We start from the raw sequence: 19,592 nt of genomic DNA on the forward strand, positions 1-19,592 counted from the left end.
TAACTTGGTACAGGTTTCAGATAAGCGATTAAAGTTGCAATATGTTTTTAAAAAGGGCATCAATCATTTAAACCAGAAATTTATCCACTGCCCATAATGTTCATTAATGCTTCAATTCTTTAGGTCAATTTTAATACCAAATGACAGGTGTACACATTGCAAATGCTAAAAAAAATTGTGACCCTTACCCTTTTAATAACTCAAAATTAAATTAATTTATATATATATATATATATATATATATATATATATATATATATATATATATATATATAAAAGGAAAAAATTAACTCATAACTGGCATTTACGATACCTTGAACTTCTCCTCCGCTGTCATAGAATTTAAATGCACAAATGCAACCATTTTGCTGTGTTTCATATTGTTCATGAAGTCTCTGGCAAGAAATCTGAAGTACGGGTTCTCCTAAACATACAAACACAATTGACGAATTAATTCAGACTATCGGAGCGAGCGCAGAACGCACACCCGTCTGCAAGCAGCTTTTTATCCCTCATTTAGCATAATCATCTAAACATGACAGACGTGATGGGTCAATGGGTTTTCTCTGTGTACTCCCATTTTCTCCGCAAATGTATCCCATCTTAATCAATCTCATTATTTTACTTCTCACTCCTGTTGACAACGATGATACGTAAAAACACTAAGTCATCCATTTGACCTAGGTAGTAAATAATAAAATAATAATTTGTGGTAAGTCACCAATTAATAAAAAAAATTAGTTTTTAGTACTAATTTAACTAAAAATTAGGTAAAATTCTTACGTTAACAGCTTTTCTGTAAATTAATAATAAATTTAAGAATTTTTTTTTTTAATACTAAATGCATTCCTCTAATTACCCAGTAAACAGAGTTTCTAAATTCCTACTGTTTTCTGAGAAATTACTGCTTCTAGGTCACATTAGGTTGCCTCTGTGGTGAAGCGGCCATCACCGTGTTTTGCTTTAATAGCATTCCTGATCCTGTGGTTTTCCATAAATGTAAGATGCAATGGAATGTAATTAATAATTTTTTGTATTTCAGGTTATGTATGATCGCACATAACAAGTCGGCGCTTCATGGCTCCATACTGCTAAAAAAAATTCCTGTCAAGGATTGAAACTTGGATTTGGATGCACGGTAGAGACTCGCGTAATTTAATTATTATTTATGTTCCATTGAGTTACAATATCCAAATACAAAATACACACATTCTTGTACATGGAAACCCACAGGATCAACATCGCAATTTAAGCACAACATGGCGAAGGCTGCTTCACCATATGCATAGGCTATGTAGGGGAAGCCGGGGTAAAAAGAGACACAAGGGGTAATAAGAGACAAAAAAAAATTATATTAGATTTATTTCTAGTCTTATGTCTTCAATAAAATTATATCATATGTAAATAGTAAACAAACATCTAAAAAGATTGTAAACTCTTTTGTAACCTAAACTTAGCTCAGTTTACAATAAAAAGATTCTGTATACTGCATGCCTAATAGGCCTAATGTAACTTGATAAGTCAAATGAAAGTCATATTAAAAGATAGGACCTAGCAATATAAAATTTAGGCTTATAAAATTAATAGGCCTATTCTTTTTTTTTTAAAAAAAAACTTTGCACTAAGTTTCCCAGGCCTAGTTTGAGCTTACTTTTTGAAACTTTTCTTGAGTTTGCTGTACACCAAACGTATTTTTTGTAACTCCCCTTGAGTAACCTGGAAAGGACCATTCCCCTTTAAATTTATGGGTCCGTAGAACACGTATTTAGATGTTATTGTTTGTATATCATCATGAGGAGGCCAATTAAATTCATTAAGTTCTTTTTTCAAGAACTTAACCTTACAAAGTCCTTCATCTGGAAAGTCAATAACTCGCCCAATGTACCAGTCCAAATAGTAGTACACAGCATAGTACAGTTCTAGTCTAGGAACAACACTACTTGGATGAAATTCTTCAGGCACACTGTCGTCCGATGAAATTAATTCTTCAAGGCGTAATGGCGAGTCTTCATCCATTTCAATAGGTAAATCATCACTAAGTTCAGAATCAGAGGATGAATTTGCAGATTTCCGTTTAGGCCTAACTGATTTCTTGCGTACTGTAACCTTAGACTTTGAGTTGTCACTTTCTTGCTTTTTTCCAGATTTCTTCCTTTCTGTCTTCTCATTCTTTTTATTTTGATTTTCCTCAGACTTTCTAATCCTTTCCATGACCTTCACTGATGTCAGGATTTCACCCTTTTGTTCTGAAACTTTCTTCCTCTTTCCTGTTAGGCCTACTTTCGGTGTGGATTTCATTATGTTTTCAGTAAGTTTGTACCGAATGAAACTCTCAAATTTGGTTTGATGCTGCACACGATCTTCTGCTGACCATGACGAACACCCTGGTTGACCTTCTTCTGAAAGTGCAGAAGCCAAAATCTCACCTATGTTGTCTGTTTCTCTTTCTTGTTCAGCAGAATCAAGGACAGTTGAAGTATGGAGAGCTTCAGATACATCTGAATTTGCTGAAGGTCCATTTTGAGAAGCAGGCCAAGGAGTACTTGCAGTTTCCACCGTAGATTTGTGCGTACACAAAACAGAAGTTGAAACAGGCGGAGGTCTAGGTGCACTGGGAGATGTCTCTGGTAAAACTCGTGAAGCCTTAGCTTTTTCAATCCCATTGAATCTCTGAAGTTTTATGGGGTTATAGGCCTCCTCAGGAAATTTGCTTGCGTCTGCAGGAAAGAGCCCAGTATGAAGAAATCCGGAAATCAAAAGTCTAGGTGGGAAATGTTCCTCCCACAGTCTCTTAATGTTTCTGGAAAACTCTTCTTTGGGTAGCGGAGTGCCAGGGTGAAGTCTGTTCCACTGCACCATCAGAGTATTCCAAGCTCCTTTCAGGGGTTTAAATACTGTCAAATCTAATGGCTGCATGAAATGTGTCATGTTAGGTGGGAGTTTAATCAAGATCACATCATTGTCATAAGCCATTTTAATGAGAGGATAACTCACATGAAATGCAACACCATCAAAGAAAAGGATTACTTTCTTGCCATTGCGATGTTCCTTTGAAGGGATGTGCTTCAGAAACAATTCGGAAAACCAATTTGCGAAAATGGAGCCCTCCATCCATCCTTTTTTTTGGCTGTATATGCTGTGCCTGGATAGTCATCTTTTGGAATCCAGGTACTCCATACATACGTTCCCGAGAAGATTATGAATGGTGGCATCTTTGTGCCATCTGCTGCTCCACATGCTAGTACAGTGGTGTTTGATTTGCCTGATCCTGCTATATGCTTCGAAACTCTTTTCGTACCTTTCTTAGCTATGACGCGAACTTCGCTGGGATCGTGTGAAAATGAGGTCTCATCACAATTGTAAACATAACTACGGTCTGTTTCTGTTATTTTTTCTTTTGCGTACAGTTTCTGGACCTCTTGGTAGAAGCCATTCACTACGAAAGGGTCTGCTCCTCTTACACGTTGGTTGCTCAACTGTTCACCTTTTCTAATTCTCAGGTGAGGATGTCTTTTGAAAAATAAATTGAGCCAGTCATAAGATGGTTTACTGTTGTGCCATCTGGTATTCAATTTGCTGTGCTCAACATATTCTTTCACTAACTCCAATGTTTCACTTCTAGTTAACCCTTCCCCGTGAACTGCACACACTTCTAAATATTTGGCCATATCTGCTTCTTCATCTTCTGAGATTTCTTGTTTACGCCCGCCTCCAATTTTTTTTTCAGGGTTCTTGTAATGTTTGCCTAAAGTTGATACAGGAACATTAAATTTGTCTGCTGCTGCTCTTATTGACACTCCTTTCTTTACTTCTAAAATTGCTTTTTTCATGTCCTTAGGGTCAAACTGACACCGAATGTTTTTCTTTTTATAATGTCTTGGCATTGTGTAAATTGTCTTTTCACTGTTGTCACTTTTTTCACTTTTACATTGTTAGTTCACTTAGTTTTCTAATAAACAGACCTGAAACAAAAGAAAATAATTCTGACGGGGTAATAAGAGACCAGTGTCTATTATTACCCGTACTAAATCTTAAACTGGGGTTATAAGAGACATGCCCAGAATTAGTAAAATAAGAAGGTTTTGAATAACTTCACAAATTCTATATCAAATGTCATAATCTCAGTCAAAAAGCTATGTACATATCACTTCCAAAAATCTTACGAAATTTACACAAGGTTTTTTTTTTGTAAAATAGTTGCGAACTTTTAAGTTAAGTTTAAAGTAAACATTTTTTTGCATGTCATTTATGAAGTAAAAATCAAGAAAATAATTACCAAGCAGGTAAGTAATAATAAATTAAAGATGTTGAAGTAATAATTTCATATTTTTAAACTTACTTTTATTGATATTTAAGGTGACATTTTGCCCTTGTCTCTTATAACCTCTGTCTCTTAATACCCCGGCCTCCCCTAATGTGACCCATAAACTGTAATTTCTCAGAAACCAGTAGGAATTTAGAAACGCTGTTATCAGGGTAAATAGAGGAATGCCTTTAGTACTAAACAAAAAAGCTACAATGTAAAATTATTACCTTAAAAGGTAATGATTTAAAACATATTTATGGACATACACCATTGTTGGTTTTCACTGTATGTAATTTAGAAACCACAAGAATGGACAAGAAAGACGAATACATAAACATACAGAAAACCAAGCCAAAATCAGCCTATGTTAAATTAATGAATAAGAATAATTCAAGAAAAAAAAAATGTCACAGAAGAACACAGTGGGCTAACAATGACAAGACAGTTATAACAGAAATAATAAAAAAACAAACAACCACCTTGCACAACACAACGAAAACAGACGAACAAACGAAACAAGTAATATGGACAACACAACTGTGTATAGGCCTAGTCATCTTTTTTGTCCATTCTTCTGGTTTCCCTCTTTAACGTATGGTGAAAACCAATGATGGTGTATGTCCAAAAAAAAAAGTTCCAAATCAATCTTCCCCAGTGCAAGAATCATTCAAAGAAAAAATTGTATTATCTTATAATCATTCAACAAACTAATTAAACTCATCTACAAGTCCATGAAAAATAAGAGATGCGCTTACACAGTCACACTTTGATAAATTGAACCAATTAACGCAGTGCTTATTTTTTTAAAAAATTCTGATGCACAACTAATGAATCATCGTTGCCGGTTTCGTGATCCCACAGCACACAATCCATGTGAGAACTCTATGAAGTGCCACATGCACATCTGCACTGTGACGGTACCAGGGATATCGTGTTTGACTTTAGCGATTCAGCTGGCTTCTGGCACAGTTCGAACATGGGGGCAACTTCGGTCTTCCTGGGGAACACGGGCCGGCAGACGTCGATCACCCTGGCCCTCTCGTAGTGCGGCTCCCGGGGCCGCTGGATGTTGGGTCGGCGGGAGAACCGCACCGGCTGCACGCTCGGCAGCCACTTCACGGCCACGCACGCTGGACACAGGAGGCCGTCGTCAACGCGCAGTTTCCACAACCGTCACAACTTAAGCCCACTGCACACGGTACAATATTTTCTACTAGTTTGCCTACTAGAATGCTTACTGGTTCCTGTACTGTGTAAGTTACAAGCTGAAACACTAGGCACGCTACAAGTTTCTGCTGCACACGATTCTAGCTGCCTTACTAGTTTTGTTAAGAGAATATTCTCCACAACAAATTTTTATTATGATAATTCACATTTTTTACTGCATACAAAAAAGGCTCTTCTTTGTATGCATTTATTAAAACTAGGAGTTGGTCACTAGTCCACTTCTTTCCGTCCATGTTTATCACGACATGCGCGCTTAAAAGTGTTAACAACCCCTCGTGCTGTTTTCGTGAGTTCTGATTGGTCACTCCTTAAATATTGGAACACACCAAGCAACGAAAATAGGACGCTGTCTATTACGCAAAACCAGTAGCCCAGCTCGTACAGCTACTAGTATCCAGTTTGAATTCGAGTGAAGAAACTAGTAGTAGAGCCAGTACGACTCCTAGCTTACAATATTGTAAGGAATATTGTACCGTGTGCGTCGGGCTTTAGCATGAACATGAATCAACAAAAAAAAAAACAAGATAATCACGAGGAATCAGTGCCGCTATCCACGAAGAAATAATAAAATTCCGGGTCATTGTTCCGTACACCGCATCCAAGTTTATCCCTTGAACCTGATGGCATGATCGTGCAAGTATTGATCCTGTGTTACATGATGCTTGCTGTTTTAATTAAGTACGTCGAAAAATCCTCCACATAAAAACTTGTTGTATGATAATGAATAATTATCGTAAGTTATTCAACTTAAGATCCTAATTAAATGTTACATCACAATTTTTTTTTTATGTGCAGAGTCTTTTGACGTACTAAATTAAAACAGCAAGAATCATGTTCCAGTTACATTACAATACCTGTGCAGTTACGTAGCAGTCGCCATTTTTTTTTTCCTTTCCAGTGCGGGTCTGTGTGTGTATACGTATGATTTGGAGAACATTAAATCGTGAAAATGGTTGATTATGTTAAATTAGCTACATCAAAATATTTTGGATGGTTGGTTGGGTTATTATAGCTAGGTACATTACAAATACTGTAAAATATTAGGAATTACCAATTTAATATGTAGTTATCCTGAACTAACTGTTCATATGATTGCACAGTACTTTAGGATTAAAATGTGAAAGTTAACCACTGAATTGTGCAGGTAAACTTAAATTTATAGTTGATTTAATGTCTATGTATGGGGTTAAAATGCTATCATGGAAAGCACAATTTTAAGTAGGTACTGCAATAATGGGTATACTATATTGATCAGCATAGTATTTATATCCGTGTATTTTGACCCTTGCCACGATTTTCATAGCTCACCCGACTAAAATATCTTAAAAACTGGCAATCACCCCAATCAGTACAGTAGAACAATTATTCACCCCCGCGATTCATTATCCCAAATCATACATAAACCCGGTTTACTTAAGAATTAAACCTACCATTCCTTATAAGCGTCATGATTTATTTGCAAAAAAAAGGTATTTCATAAAAATCTTCGCCTCATACCCTACAATTTCCTGCAATTACGAACGAATACTGCTATGTGAGGTTATGTTCTTGAACTTCGAAAAAAAAAATGTAAATAAAACAAACCAAACCATAGAGCTAGGAAAATACAGGATAATAATGCACATATTGATGATTTTTTGGGTGTTCTTATGTTGAGTGACCGATCTGAATATGACCACATTGTGATAGCCTTGGAAAACTCAGGAGATAAATTAATGAGAGAATTTGTAAAATGTAAACTTTTACAGGAGGATACTTAGCAATCTATAGGAGACAGACATTTTGGTGATGTTGCTCTATTTAGCAAAATATTTGCATTTGCTACAAAGGCATCATGTGGAATAAGTTTCAAGAAAACCAAGTTCAAAGCAGTCCAGATGCTTCAGTTGCAATAAACCTGGTCACAGGGTACGTAATTGCCCCAACAAGCAAGTTAAGGATAAATCACGAGAAGACTGCTGCTGAAAGCATTATCTACAAATGAATGTAAGGGCGACTGGACAAATCGTACGGACTGGTTAGTAGATTATCATGAACGGCATACCCCACATACATGTTTCTCACGTGGACGCATGTGGCCTACATCAGAGTCCCATTGTGGAATTATTAGTAAAGAAAATACAGTAGAAGGTGGACATGTTTAGTCCATAAATGAGACAGTGAGGGTGATGATAGAAAGTTCATGAGGAAATCCTTCTACCTGAGGAATGGTGGGCGCATGCTACCCACAAAAATAAGAAAAGATGTTAAAAACAATACTTAAAGAACTATGGCATTTACTAATCAGTAGCAGAAATCAATGATTGGAACTCCACAAGAATAGGTCTGACCCCACTGGTAGGTCGCTCAGGAATGGAGGAAGGGAAACAAGAATTTTATTTCCGTTCCACGGGAGTGGAAGTTGCACAATATCACTAATTTAAATTTCAGATGGTAACAGCCTGTATCTGGGGGGGGGGGGGGGGGGGGGGGGCTGTAAAAGAACACACCAACTGCATTGGATTAAATAACTTCATTCGAATTTATGTTTTAAGTTTTAAAACATCTTTAAAACACAACTCACAACTTTGGTGGCAGCTGGCCGTGGCATCACAAAGTGAGTGCTCGTTAACAGTGGCAGACTCTACAGACAGGACTGTGTCTTGGGCTTAAAATAAGGGCTGAGGTGGTAGGACTTCTGAACAGACATTAAACCTACTCTACTCTTTCTTGTTTCAAGAACTATTTATTTTTAAAACTTCACTAACTTCATTAAAATTCCACTGTTAGCATGTTTTTTATACATATTAACACAAGTGTTTTTATCTTATGGGAAACAGTAGCAAAACGTTCGGTTTTACGGCTTCAGCGTCTTTCAAAACCAAGTTCCAAAGGATACCACCTTGAAAGAATGCCATTTAAATACTCCAAACTCCATGTTTTCATCCTCATACGTGTGTGCTCTTTGGCGAACGTATCATAATATGTTTCATTCTCTTGACCAATGAGAAACGTTGGTCTTTAATTTGACTCTAGCCGCAATTCCGCAACCAATCAGAGTATAGAATTGAAATTTCTTGCGCATGCCTGTTTGCCATACCGGCGTTTCTGAAGAAATCAATGTTTGGAGACTGAACTAGAATATTTTGTTGTTGAAGTTGATTATTGGAGAAAAGTGTTCCAGTTTGTCTTGTACTGTTAGTCATTTGTGAACTATTTAAGAACAGAAATGGCTTGGATACCATTGGAATCGAACCCTGATGTAAGCAGTTAATGCAATAATTAATTTATAAATAACTATTTGGAATATCTTTGTATTAATGTTGCCCTTTTTTATTTCAGGTAATGAATAAGGTGAGTTTCTTCATACTTCTTGAGTGTGTGAGTGAGATGATAAAAGGTATGTAGATCTGTTTTGATTACTAGAAATAGTGAACCATTTTGACTTGGAAATTGATAAGAAAGTTATTTGTCAAGTGTAATTTAGCCGTTATCCTAAAAAATATATATGCCGGCGGCTGGTAACTGACAGCTTTTATTAATTATTATTTTTACTTCTATTCATGAGGGAAAAACTGTCATAAAATCAGGTCTCCATTATAAATGAGTTAACAAGCAGAAAAAGTGTTCTTTACAATGCGATACCACGATATAGATGACGTCACCTTCATGGAGCTGACGTCATTACCACGTCTCTTCAGGACAATTGCGTGAATAGGGGTATTTTGGGTGGGGCTTGTGGGACATGAAGTAATAAGAAGGGGGTTTGAGCTGGATTTACAGGACAAGTACAGGGATATCGGGTTTTGAGCGGGAAACACTGACATTCTTGTTTTGTACAAAATATGTTTCTATATGAAACTAACTTTTGGGTACCATATTATATACTACAGCCACTATTCTAGTATAGACCATGATATTGAAGGTAATATTGATCATGGTATTGTATTACCTAAATACACATATCTAAAACATTTAAAATCCATTAAAAAACCACTTTTGTTTCTTGGTTTTATGGCATCATTCATTTACTATCCATATTCTCATAAATATTAATTTTACACCAAAAATATGAGTCATTCTAATATTATATTCAGTATCTATTTACACAAACACTTCCCTCCTTGTGATTAAATTACAACTAATTACAGCCTCACATTCATCTTTACACCGGAACATGAATTAATTCTATTTAAAGACACTTGAATTGTCATTTCTCTCATGTCTTCTCCATTCATTACCACACAGAACTTATCCAGTAAATTTCTTACTACCTACTTGAATACTTATTTAATCAATTGTCTATTATGAAGATATACCATTCCTTTTATTTTCTGTTACAGTTATATTAAAATTTTGTTATTTCGCTCCTACTTAAATCAAAACCAATATTTTTGCTTCAAAACTTGAACATTCATTCATATTTATTTTTATGCTAATACTAGACTCACTGTTAACATACTATAAATCTTTTCATCCATCCATCAAGTTTGTTATTATTGGTAAAATTCAATGATTTCATATCTTATTCCTACATTTTTCAGCTGAAAAGTACACATGCACTGCTTACTGGTATTGAAATGTAAACTTCATTCAAAAAACTATCACTTTTAAGTATATTGTAACTCTTAGTGATTGTTCACTATAAGGATAATTGTGGAGGGTAACTGTTGATAGGTAGGTATTTAAAAAAAAATATTTGAACATGGAATTTTTTAGCATTAATATTTTGCTTGAATGTCTCACAAAAGAGGGTTTTTCGTTTTGTATTGGATTAAAATGAATCAATAGTTGAAGCAATGAAGACTAGGGGATTAATGTTTAAAGTTGTTACATATTGGGGGAAAAGGTGTTTTATAGGGATATTAGTGTTGCTTGATTATCCTGCAAAAGAACATTTTTGAATTCAAACTTGATTATGAAAAAAACTGGGTAGCGGAGAAGGCCTTATGTTCATGGGGTAAATATTTACAATCGCGGTAGATGCCAAAAAAAAATGATAAAAATCTGAAAATACTTTTATTCTGTGCCCTTTCACTTCCTCTTTTCAAAACAACCGGCGGAGGTAAGAAATTCCAAATACTTTAGGAGATATCAAATTTTTTAATTTCATCATATGTAGAGTCGCGGTAGATTCCAAAAAAAATGCTAAAAATCTGAAAATACTTTTATTCTGTGCTCTTTCACTTCCTCTTTTCAAATCAACCGGCGGAGGTAAGAAATTCCAAATACTTTAGGAGATATTGAATTTTTAAATTTTCATCACAATACCTGTGAATTCAGGCGGCCACCATTGTTTCTTGTTTACGAGACGAGTATGATTTTTTTTTCTGCGATTTAGGTGAACGACTACATTGTTGCTTGTTTAGGAGTATCTATTAAAATCTGAAAATACTTTTATTATAGTTATGTTATGTTAGGTTAGCTACATTAAAACACTTTAAAACACTGTGGACAGTTAGTTAGGTTAGTATAGCTACATTAAAATAACCAGAGAAATATAAATATTAATAAATAAAACCGAGGTTGGCCGAAGGTAAATGGTTCGGGTGTAATCGGGAATGGCAGAACTTTATGTGCGTCTTGATTTACCGTTCGTGAATGCCTAATAAATTAAAATGGTCGATTAGGTCAGGTCAGTTACATTATTAATACTTTCAAACTAAGCAGACATTAAAAATAATATAAATTAATTTTAATGGTTGTTTAGTTTTAAAGTATTTATAATGTAGCTGACCTGACCTAACAAACCGGGACAAAGGATGAATGGTAGGAACTCACGTAATTTTTTTACTTATTGCTTGCGCAACAAATAAAACATTAAAATTTGAAACGTTAAAAACTCAGATATGTTAGAGGCGGGTACATTCCTTTGCCATTAGTAGAAAATGATGTAGTCGTTCTACCTACGTCGCGAAAATAAAAAATCATAAACGTAAACAAGCAACAATGGTCGGTTCACCTACGCGGAAAAAAATCATACTCGTCTCGTAAACAAGAAACAATGGTGGCCGCCTGAATTCACAGGTATTGTGATGAAAATCTAAAAATTCAATATCTCCTAAAGTATTTGGAATTTCTTATCTCCGCCAGTTTTAATGTAAAGAGGAAGTGAAAGAGCATATAATAAAAGTAATTTCAGATTTTTAGAATTATTTTTCGCAAATACCGCTACTCTACATGTTCAAAATTTAAAAATTCCATATCTCCTAAAGTATTTGGAATTTCTTATCTCCGCCGGTTGATTTGAAAAGAGGAAGTGAAAGAGCATAGAATAAAAGTATTTTCGGATTTTTAGCATTTTTTTTTGGCATCTACCGCGATTGTAAATATTTACCGTTCATGGAAGCCGTGTGGTAAAAAGAAGAAAAAAGTGTGTGTGTCTGTATATTAAGGTTTTTATAAAAATATGTTGATCTGTAATTTTCTGCTAATATGTACTGAACTTTTAATTCAATAACCATAATTATTATTTTTTTAAATTCAAACAAAACCCTTCATAATAATTAAAAATAAAGAACTCCATTTGCGAGAATTCATAAACAATACCATTTTTACAGTATATTTTTAATGTTTCAGTTCTCAAAGTAGTACTAATTTTTCTTATATCTCCTGCAAAAAGTTTTGGTAATTTAGAAGGATGCATCAAACAATAAGTAACACAGAAAAACTATAATTGAATTATTTCATTACCTGAGACATTATTATGTAGAAGTAGGAAGTTCATAAGGAAGGGCAAGAGAGGGTGACACACAGACTGTTGGTAATTGTTCCTTATTGCACATACATTTATATCGGAGTTTTAAATTCATGTTTTCGAAATCAAATATATTTTGGTTATGGTACAATTTTACTTAAACACATACCTTGCGTTACTTTATTTTAATATTTCAAGTTAAAATACAATTGGATATTATCACTGAACAATTCCTTCCGGGTACAATGTTCCTCATCGTGTATACAATTTATATCAAAGCTTTATAATTTTTTTAAAAATCAATATTTCGGTAATTGTACAGTTTAAAATCACACCGCTTACGTTATTTTAATATTTCATGTTAAAATACAATTGGGTATGTTTCACATTTCAGTTTCTTCCAGGAACAATGTTCCTCAAAGTTTTATACATATTTTTAAAATCAATGTAATATTCCTACAGCACAGATTTTCTGTGAAGTAATAGTAAAATTCCAAAAAAAAAAAATTTTCAAACACTAGATTTACCCTTAAAATAGCATTTCTATATTCCTGCTGGTTTCTGAGAAATCGCAGTTAATAGGTTACATTCTTACATTACAATACCTACGCATTGATATGGTCGCTGCGATTTTTTTCTTTCTCGTATGGGTCTGTGTTTGTGCATGATTTGGAGAACTTTAGTTAAATTGTGAACATTGTTGATTGTTAGGTTAGCTACATTAAAAATACTTCAAAATAATATGGACGGTGGGTTGGATCAGTATAGCTACTAATTAAATTGGTAATTCCTAAGCAACCATTAATAATATTTTACAGTACTTTTAATGTAGCTAAACTAAAGCAAACCAACTGTCTACAATGTTTTGAAGTATTTTTAATGTAGCTAACCTAACATTATCAACCATTCTCAATATTTTAAATTTTTTGCTCCCATTGGAATCGTTTGTTACTAAATCTCTCAAAATACTATTTTAAATGCAAATGTCAAAAACAAATATCCCGTAATGCAATTTGTTATTTGCAAAAATAACAAACAGAAAATAAAAACATTAAAATTTCCCTTATAATTGCAATGCAATCGTCAAATCAACTACTTTGATTATCTAAACAATACCTCTGTTTACTAAATTTCTCCAGGACAAACACACAGACCCACACGGAAAAGAAGAAAAAAAATTGCCAGTGTTGTGTCAATGCACATGCATCGTAATGTAAGCTGTAAACTGTGAATTTTCAGATGCCGGTAGGGATTTAGAAACACTTGTTTTCAGGTAAAATACAGGAACGTCTCTTCTCTAATGTTCAAAGAAAGTATTTTCGGAATATTATTATTACTTAACGGAAAAGTCGCGCTGTAGGAATATTGCCTTTTATCTATACTAATATTTTAAAGCTGAAGAGTTTGTTTGTTTGTTTGTTTGAACGCGCTAATCTCGGAAACCACTGGTCCGATTTGAAAAATTCTTTCAGTGTTGGATAGTACATTTATCGAGGAAGGCTATAGGCTGTATTATCAATAAGATTAGGGATCCTTACTAAAAGTCCAATTTAGAATCAAATGCGTTGGAGGGGGTTAGATATACAACATGCAGTACACGTACAAAGTGTGTGTCGACAATGCCTCAGGCACTAGAAGTTTATTTCCTATTGCCTGTTAACATTGTTTCCACACACTAGATGCCTTATCGTTCTTAATTTTACCATACAAGAAAAAAACACCCGTATGATATTAACAACAAAGCAATCAGTACCCTCATAAGAGTTCAATTAGTATTTAAATACTTTTTATCACTTTAAATCGCAAACCTAAACTGTTGTTTTTTTCCTCTCTCTGTGTTTAATTTGTTTTTTATTGCCCTTTTTTTTTTTCAAGTATATATATTTTACAGACTTGAAACTTCACAGTAATGTTCCTTATGTTACGCAGGATGACATTTTCCGAAAATTAGATCCCATGGGTGGTTAAAACCAGGCAACAGTGGGTACTTTGTCTGCATGAGAACAGGATTTTGCATTGTTCATGCCTTCTGCGTCTCCATGGCAACGGGCATCGCGCTGCAGTGGCGTACCCACAAGGAGGGGCATGTATAATGAGCGGCGCAAGAGTGATCTGCCTGTAGACTGCCGTAGCGAAGTACGGGTACATCAGTTGTACGTTGCGTGCACGAGTCGGGAAACCATCGGTGCTATTCATTTTCTCTCCGGTACATTATACAGAATTGTAATAAATTTTCACTGAATTTTTTTTTATTTACCATTACTGTAAATGGGAGATGTGGATTAATTTTTTTCCATTAGTATAGCCGTGCGAAGTCGGGTCGGGCAGCTAGTTTTAAAATACAACTGGATACGCAATGAGGAATGATTGCTGACGGTCGGCGACGACGACGGACACACTGCAGGGGTGGAGACTTTTCCAAGTGGTCAAGGTGGAGGGGGGTTGGGAGAAGCTGGGAGGAAGATTACACAGAGGTTTGCACAGGAGGGGGGAGGGACCACGAGTGGAGACGAATGGAAAGAGGGAAGCAACCATTCCTGATGGGGACAGGGCGGGAGTGTAATGGGTTTGAGGGGAAGGAATTGGAAGTGGGGGAGTTGCGAATGACCTGCAGAGAAAGTTGAATGGAAAGGGAGAGTAAGGTAAAGGAAAAAGGAAGACTTCTTGCCACCGAGCGAAGACCAATTGCAAGCGTATTTAACTCATAAGTTTTAAGAACAATTTTTTAAAGGATCTGATTTCTGCCATATTGAAGACTTGAAACAAGACGTTCACATATCGTCAGCGGTTGTAAGTTGTCGTGAAGGTGGGTTATTTAATGTTTGTTCATATTTCGTAGAAATGGTGATAGTTTTATTTCATTAATGTGTGTTTCAGATGTTAAATTTTCACACGTATTGCAGATTCTTGAAGAAAGAAAGTTTTGTTGGGTGAGGTATGTTACATTAAAACATACTTGATATGTTTCACAGTATTTTTAATGAAGCAAACAGAACCTAACCAATTATTGAAACTGTAAATTATCGGTAAAATACTTGAAGCATTGCAGTGCTGGTTTAGAGAATAGTTAAAAAAATGTCAGGAAGTAAAAAAAAAAATTGTATTTCTATTTGCATTTTTCAATGTGCTTCTCTGGTAGACAATTTTATAGTTTTTAATTCTTGCAGGATTCTGAAAGACTCAATATTGGGGATGGCAATTTAGTCCAATGACGTAATTGTGGTTAAAAGGCATTAAGTACAAGAAAAGTATTGAATGAAAATTACAAAACTTGATATAGCTAACAAGTAAATCACTGAGATTTAAATATTTTTCTATCATATTAATTTGTTTTTTACCTTGCTAAACCACACAATTCACACCACTTTTGAAGCCCTTGAGCATCTTAACAAGTTTTGTGTAATCTAGTTATATTAAAACAAATTCCTTGTGAGAATTAATAAGTTTTCATGATTTCACAGTATTTTTGAAGTCTCTGGCGTAACCCAAATAATCATTTCACTTTTGTTACACAAAATTCTATCCCTTAAATTAATTAATTTTTTTCAAACATTAATACTTAAAAAATTATGTTACTTATTAATAATGTAACTGACCTTGGATAACCAACTTTTCTTTTTTGTTGCTATCCTGCACATTTGAAAACCTACCGTTTTGAAAGAAAAAAAATGAGAATTTATAAGAATTTAAATATTTTAATGATTTGACTTGCATATTAGTAATGTTATTTATATAACCAAATAAACCCTTAACTTAAGTTATGTTCAAATAGGGGTTAAATCACCTTACTTTACTGCAATGTAAAATACTGTGAAATCAGACTAAAATGCTATAAAAACTGCCTTTTTTTTTGGAGAACCTTTAACTGCTTAGTTTTCCTCATAAACATTGACGTTTATCTTGGAAAAGTATGCTCTGCACAGTTAATCATGGGTAAATTTGTTGTTGCAGCATCTGGGATACATAAAATAATAAAGTAAAATGTTGGTTACGTCAGGCAAACTAATTAATAAGTAAAATATTGGGTAATTTGTGTGTGTGTGTGTATGTATATATATATATATATATATATATATACACACACATACACACATATATACACACACACACACACATATATATATAGACACACACACACTAGCTGACCCGGCAAATGTTGTTTTGCCATATAAATTATTTCTAGGGAATTTCTAGTTGCAGTACCCGGCATTGCCCGGGCTGAACACAGGGTGAAGGGGACCTTTTTCGAAATCAGATGTAGTTAGGAATGGTCTTCTTAATTTGAATGTCAAGTGTGCAAAATCTTTCTGATCCCGACAGACGTTGTTCTGCCAGTTTATAGTTATTTACCTATATATATCGAAAATTTGGTGGTCTGTATGTAGTCTAGACTATAAAGTACTATAGAAAAAAGCTAAAAAATAAGAGATTACTAAATTGAACAGATTCCATTATCTAGCTAATGCTCGGCATGCATTGCAATGCCTCATTCAGTTTTGTTTTGTAATATGTTTGAAGTAGTTACACATATACAAATCATCTATCCATCATTCTCAACATATATTTATCTCTATCTACATCTTTATATATCTATGTATCTCTCTATCATGTCTCTTTATATCTACATATTTACATATATACCTCACATTATCCAGGGTTCATACACGTCCTGGAAAACCTGGAATTTCAAAAAACTGTTTCCAGTACTGGAAATGTCCTGGAATTCGCAAATAATTTTAAATTGTCCTGGAAATTTTATCGGTATCCTTGAAATTTTATTTAGCACACTCTGTGTTTCAGTAAAACACTTGATTAAATAACTTAAGTTTCCTTTAACTGAAGTAAATTCTCCGTCCGTGCAGCATGTATTGTAAACAAACATAAATTCATAGCTAACATGTCGTGAAGTAGACGTTCATCTATAAACTAAAAAGGCGTAATACACGAACTTGCACTTTAAAGCTGTTTTTTTCATTTCAGTGTTTTAACCAATGTGATTTTTTTGTGGATTCCCAAAGTTAATGATCAAAATTAATATGAACATTATATATTAATACAGAGATACTAGTAAAAACATTTTTAAATCCATTAAAATGAGGAAATTATTTTTACTTATAGTCAGATCTGTAAATAATTCTAACTTTTATATTAATTTGTCATTAATACTCTTAGCAAAAAAAATCAGTTTCCTTCTTATCACGAATCATAAAAATATATTTATAGCTGCAAAGCTTTCAAGTTGATATTTTCTTTGGGTGGAGGATGTTGTTGTTTCAGAACGGGCTATTGCTATTTGGCCACAAGTTACAGCATTTGTCGATTCTTACAAAGGTAAACCAAAATCTGCTCTGTGTACCAAGTATTTTTAGACTGTTCAGAAGGCTACTAAAGATCCACTGATGGTTGCCAAATTGTCTTTCTTTTCCTTTATTGGAAGTCAGATACAACCATACTGTCCATACCTCAAGTGCTACCAGACTGATTCTCCCATGATTCCTTTCCAAGCTTCTGACACAATAGAATTGTTCATAAAGAAGGAAATTTTGGATAAGGCAAACATTTATGTAGATTTGTGTGCACTTGATCCTAATAGCAAGGATAACACAGTGTTTACGAAGAGTGTCGAAACTGGTTTTGCAACAAGAAAACAACTGATTATGTGTGTTACACAAAAGAGTCACAGACAAGGATGTTTTAGTGTTCAAATCTGAATGTCTACAGTTATTGAAAGTATTGGTTAAAATAATTCTAGATAAAAATCCATTGAAATATCCTGTAGTGAGATTATCCAGGTAGGTGTCTTGACCCTAGAACTCTACTATGCAATGAAACTGAAACCACTGAAACATTTAAAAGGTTGCTTCAGCAGATTGAAAATAGAAAACTGATCAGTACAGGTGTGTGTGATGCAACTTTACTACAGTTCAAGTTGTTCCTCAGAGAAGTGTCACCAGATCCGTCACAGTTTACAAACTTTGATAGAAATACTCAAAGGTTAGATTCTTTTTTTTTTGTAAATAATTCCTGGACAACAAACAGTATGCAGATTTGTGGAAAGTATTTAAACTTATTTTGACTCTGTCTCATGACCAAGCATCTGTAGAATGTGGTTTCTCTGTCAACAGAGAAATGCTTGTGGAAAATTTACCAGAAAAAACTCTAGTAGCAATGATGATTGGGTACGATGAATTTAAAGATAAAAAAGTAAGTGATGTTATTTTCAGTAAAGAACTGTGCTAGATCATCAAGAATGCGCTATCAGCACTTCTTGGATGAACAGAAGAAACAAACATCTAGAGAGGAAAGTAGTAGAAAGAGATCACACATGTTAGAAACTGTCCAAGAACTGAAGAATAAGAAGCTGCAGATTGAGAAATCAATTGATTCAATGAATAAAGAAGCTGATTGACTGGCATTTCTTCCTGAGAAAAGAAATGATTTCACTCTTCTTTCAAAGTCCAACGCATACAGGAAAAAATCATGTGAATCGGCAGCCGAAGTTGCAAAGTTAAGTGAAGAGATTGAAAAACTGTCTAAAAACTGTTAAAAAAGGTAATAATTGTTTTGTTGTAGTTTAGAATCCTGGAAAAATATTGAAAAACAGCATTTTTATTATTATTAGTGTTTATCTTTGAATTAAGTGCTTGCCATTTTATCGATTACAACACAGTATCAAATAACAATTGTTATGTTTGAAAATCTGTGAAATGTCCTGGAATTGTCCTTGATTTTTTTTTTCAATTTGTGTATGAACCCTGCTATCTCTATCTCTTCTATATATAAATCTCTTTATAGCTCTATACATCTATATATCTCTTTATCTAACCCATTTCATTCTCTATACCTCGCTCTATCTCAACTTATCTCTCTGTCTCTCTCTATCTCACTCTATATATATCACTCTATCTCTGACTCTCTTTTATATTTAAATAAATTGTGTCATGCATGCGCACTTATACAACAAAAACAGACGAAGTGCCGCTATATAATATGAAATAAACACATTTTTTGAAACGATTTGTGCTCCAACTATTGCAAAATAGTTATACCATCTGAGAAACCTTCACGGGCATGCGCATAACAACTCACCAAAATTTAATCGCAATTATATGAATGGTATAGGAACGCATACGGCACAAACAAACAAAAATTAAAGACATGACAAACGCATCAAACGATGGTGCGTTTAAAATTCAAGGCAACTAACTCTATCTATTGACGAAGTTAAGAACAAAACTGTATGAGCGCCTTTATTTTGCTAGTCGCTGCGAGCTCCACTAAGCGGGCTGGTCTCACCAAGGAGAAAAATATGAATTTGCCAGACCTTACTATGTGTATGATCGTGTGGCAGACATAAAGAAATGTCACTCACTCACTATTTGT

At 34.4% G+C, this 19,592-nt stretch overlaps 2 protein-coding genes across 3 annotated transcripts in view; one reads left to right on the plus strand and one right to left on the minus strand.

Annotated features, from left to right (window-relative positions):
- The window catches only part of LOC134540618 (large ribosomal subunit protein uL10m), a 10,892-nt gene extending 3,788 nt beyond the window's left edge, over positions 1-7,104 (minus strand). The window contains exons 1-3 of the mRNA XM_063383458.1: positions 6,964-7,104; positions 5,228-5,436; positions 314-424 (exon numbers count right to left, since the gene is read on the minus strand). Coding sequence (XP_063239528.1) covers positions 314-424; positions 5,228-5,436; positions 6,964-6,982 — 339 coding nt within the window. The 5' untranslated portion in view covers positions 6,983-7,104. The remainder of the gene's footprint in view (positions 1-313; positions 425-5,227; positions 5,437-6,963) is intronic.
- A 1,476-nt stretch (positions 7,105-8,580) lies between these two features.
- The window catches only part of LOC134540611 (ubiquitin carboxyl-terminal hydrolase isozyme L3), a 35,197-nt gene continuing 24,185 nt past the window's right edge, over positions 8,581-19,592 (plus strand). The window contains exon 1 of one of the 2 annotated variants that reach the window (XM_063383448.1): positions 8,581-8,866. In XM_063383448.1, coding sequence (XP_063239518.1) covers positions 8,858-8,866 — 9 coding nt within the window. In that variant the 5' untranslated portion in view covers positions 8,581-8,857. Of the gene's footprint in view, positions 8,867-9,410; positions 9,438-19,592 lie in introns of those variants that run through there. The other variant, XM_063383447.1, reaches the window with a different exon arrangement.

The sequence above is a fragment of the Bacillus rossius genome, chromosome 17, assembly GCF_032445375.1.
Source record: "Bacillus rossius redtenbacheri isolate Brsri chromosome 17, Brsri_v3, whole genome shotgun sequence".
NCBI classification, from domain to species: domain Eukaryota; kingdom Metazoa; phylum Arthropoda; class Insecta; order Phasmatodea; family Bacillidae; genus Bacillus; species Bacillus rossius.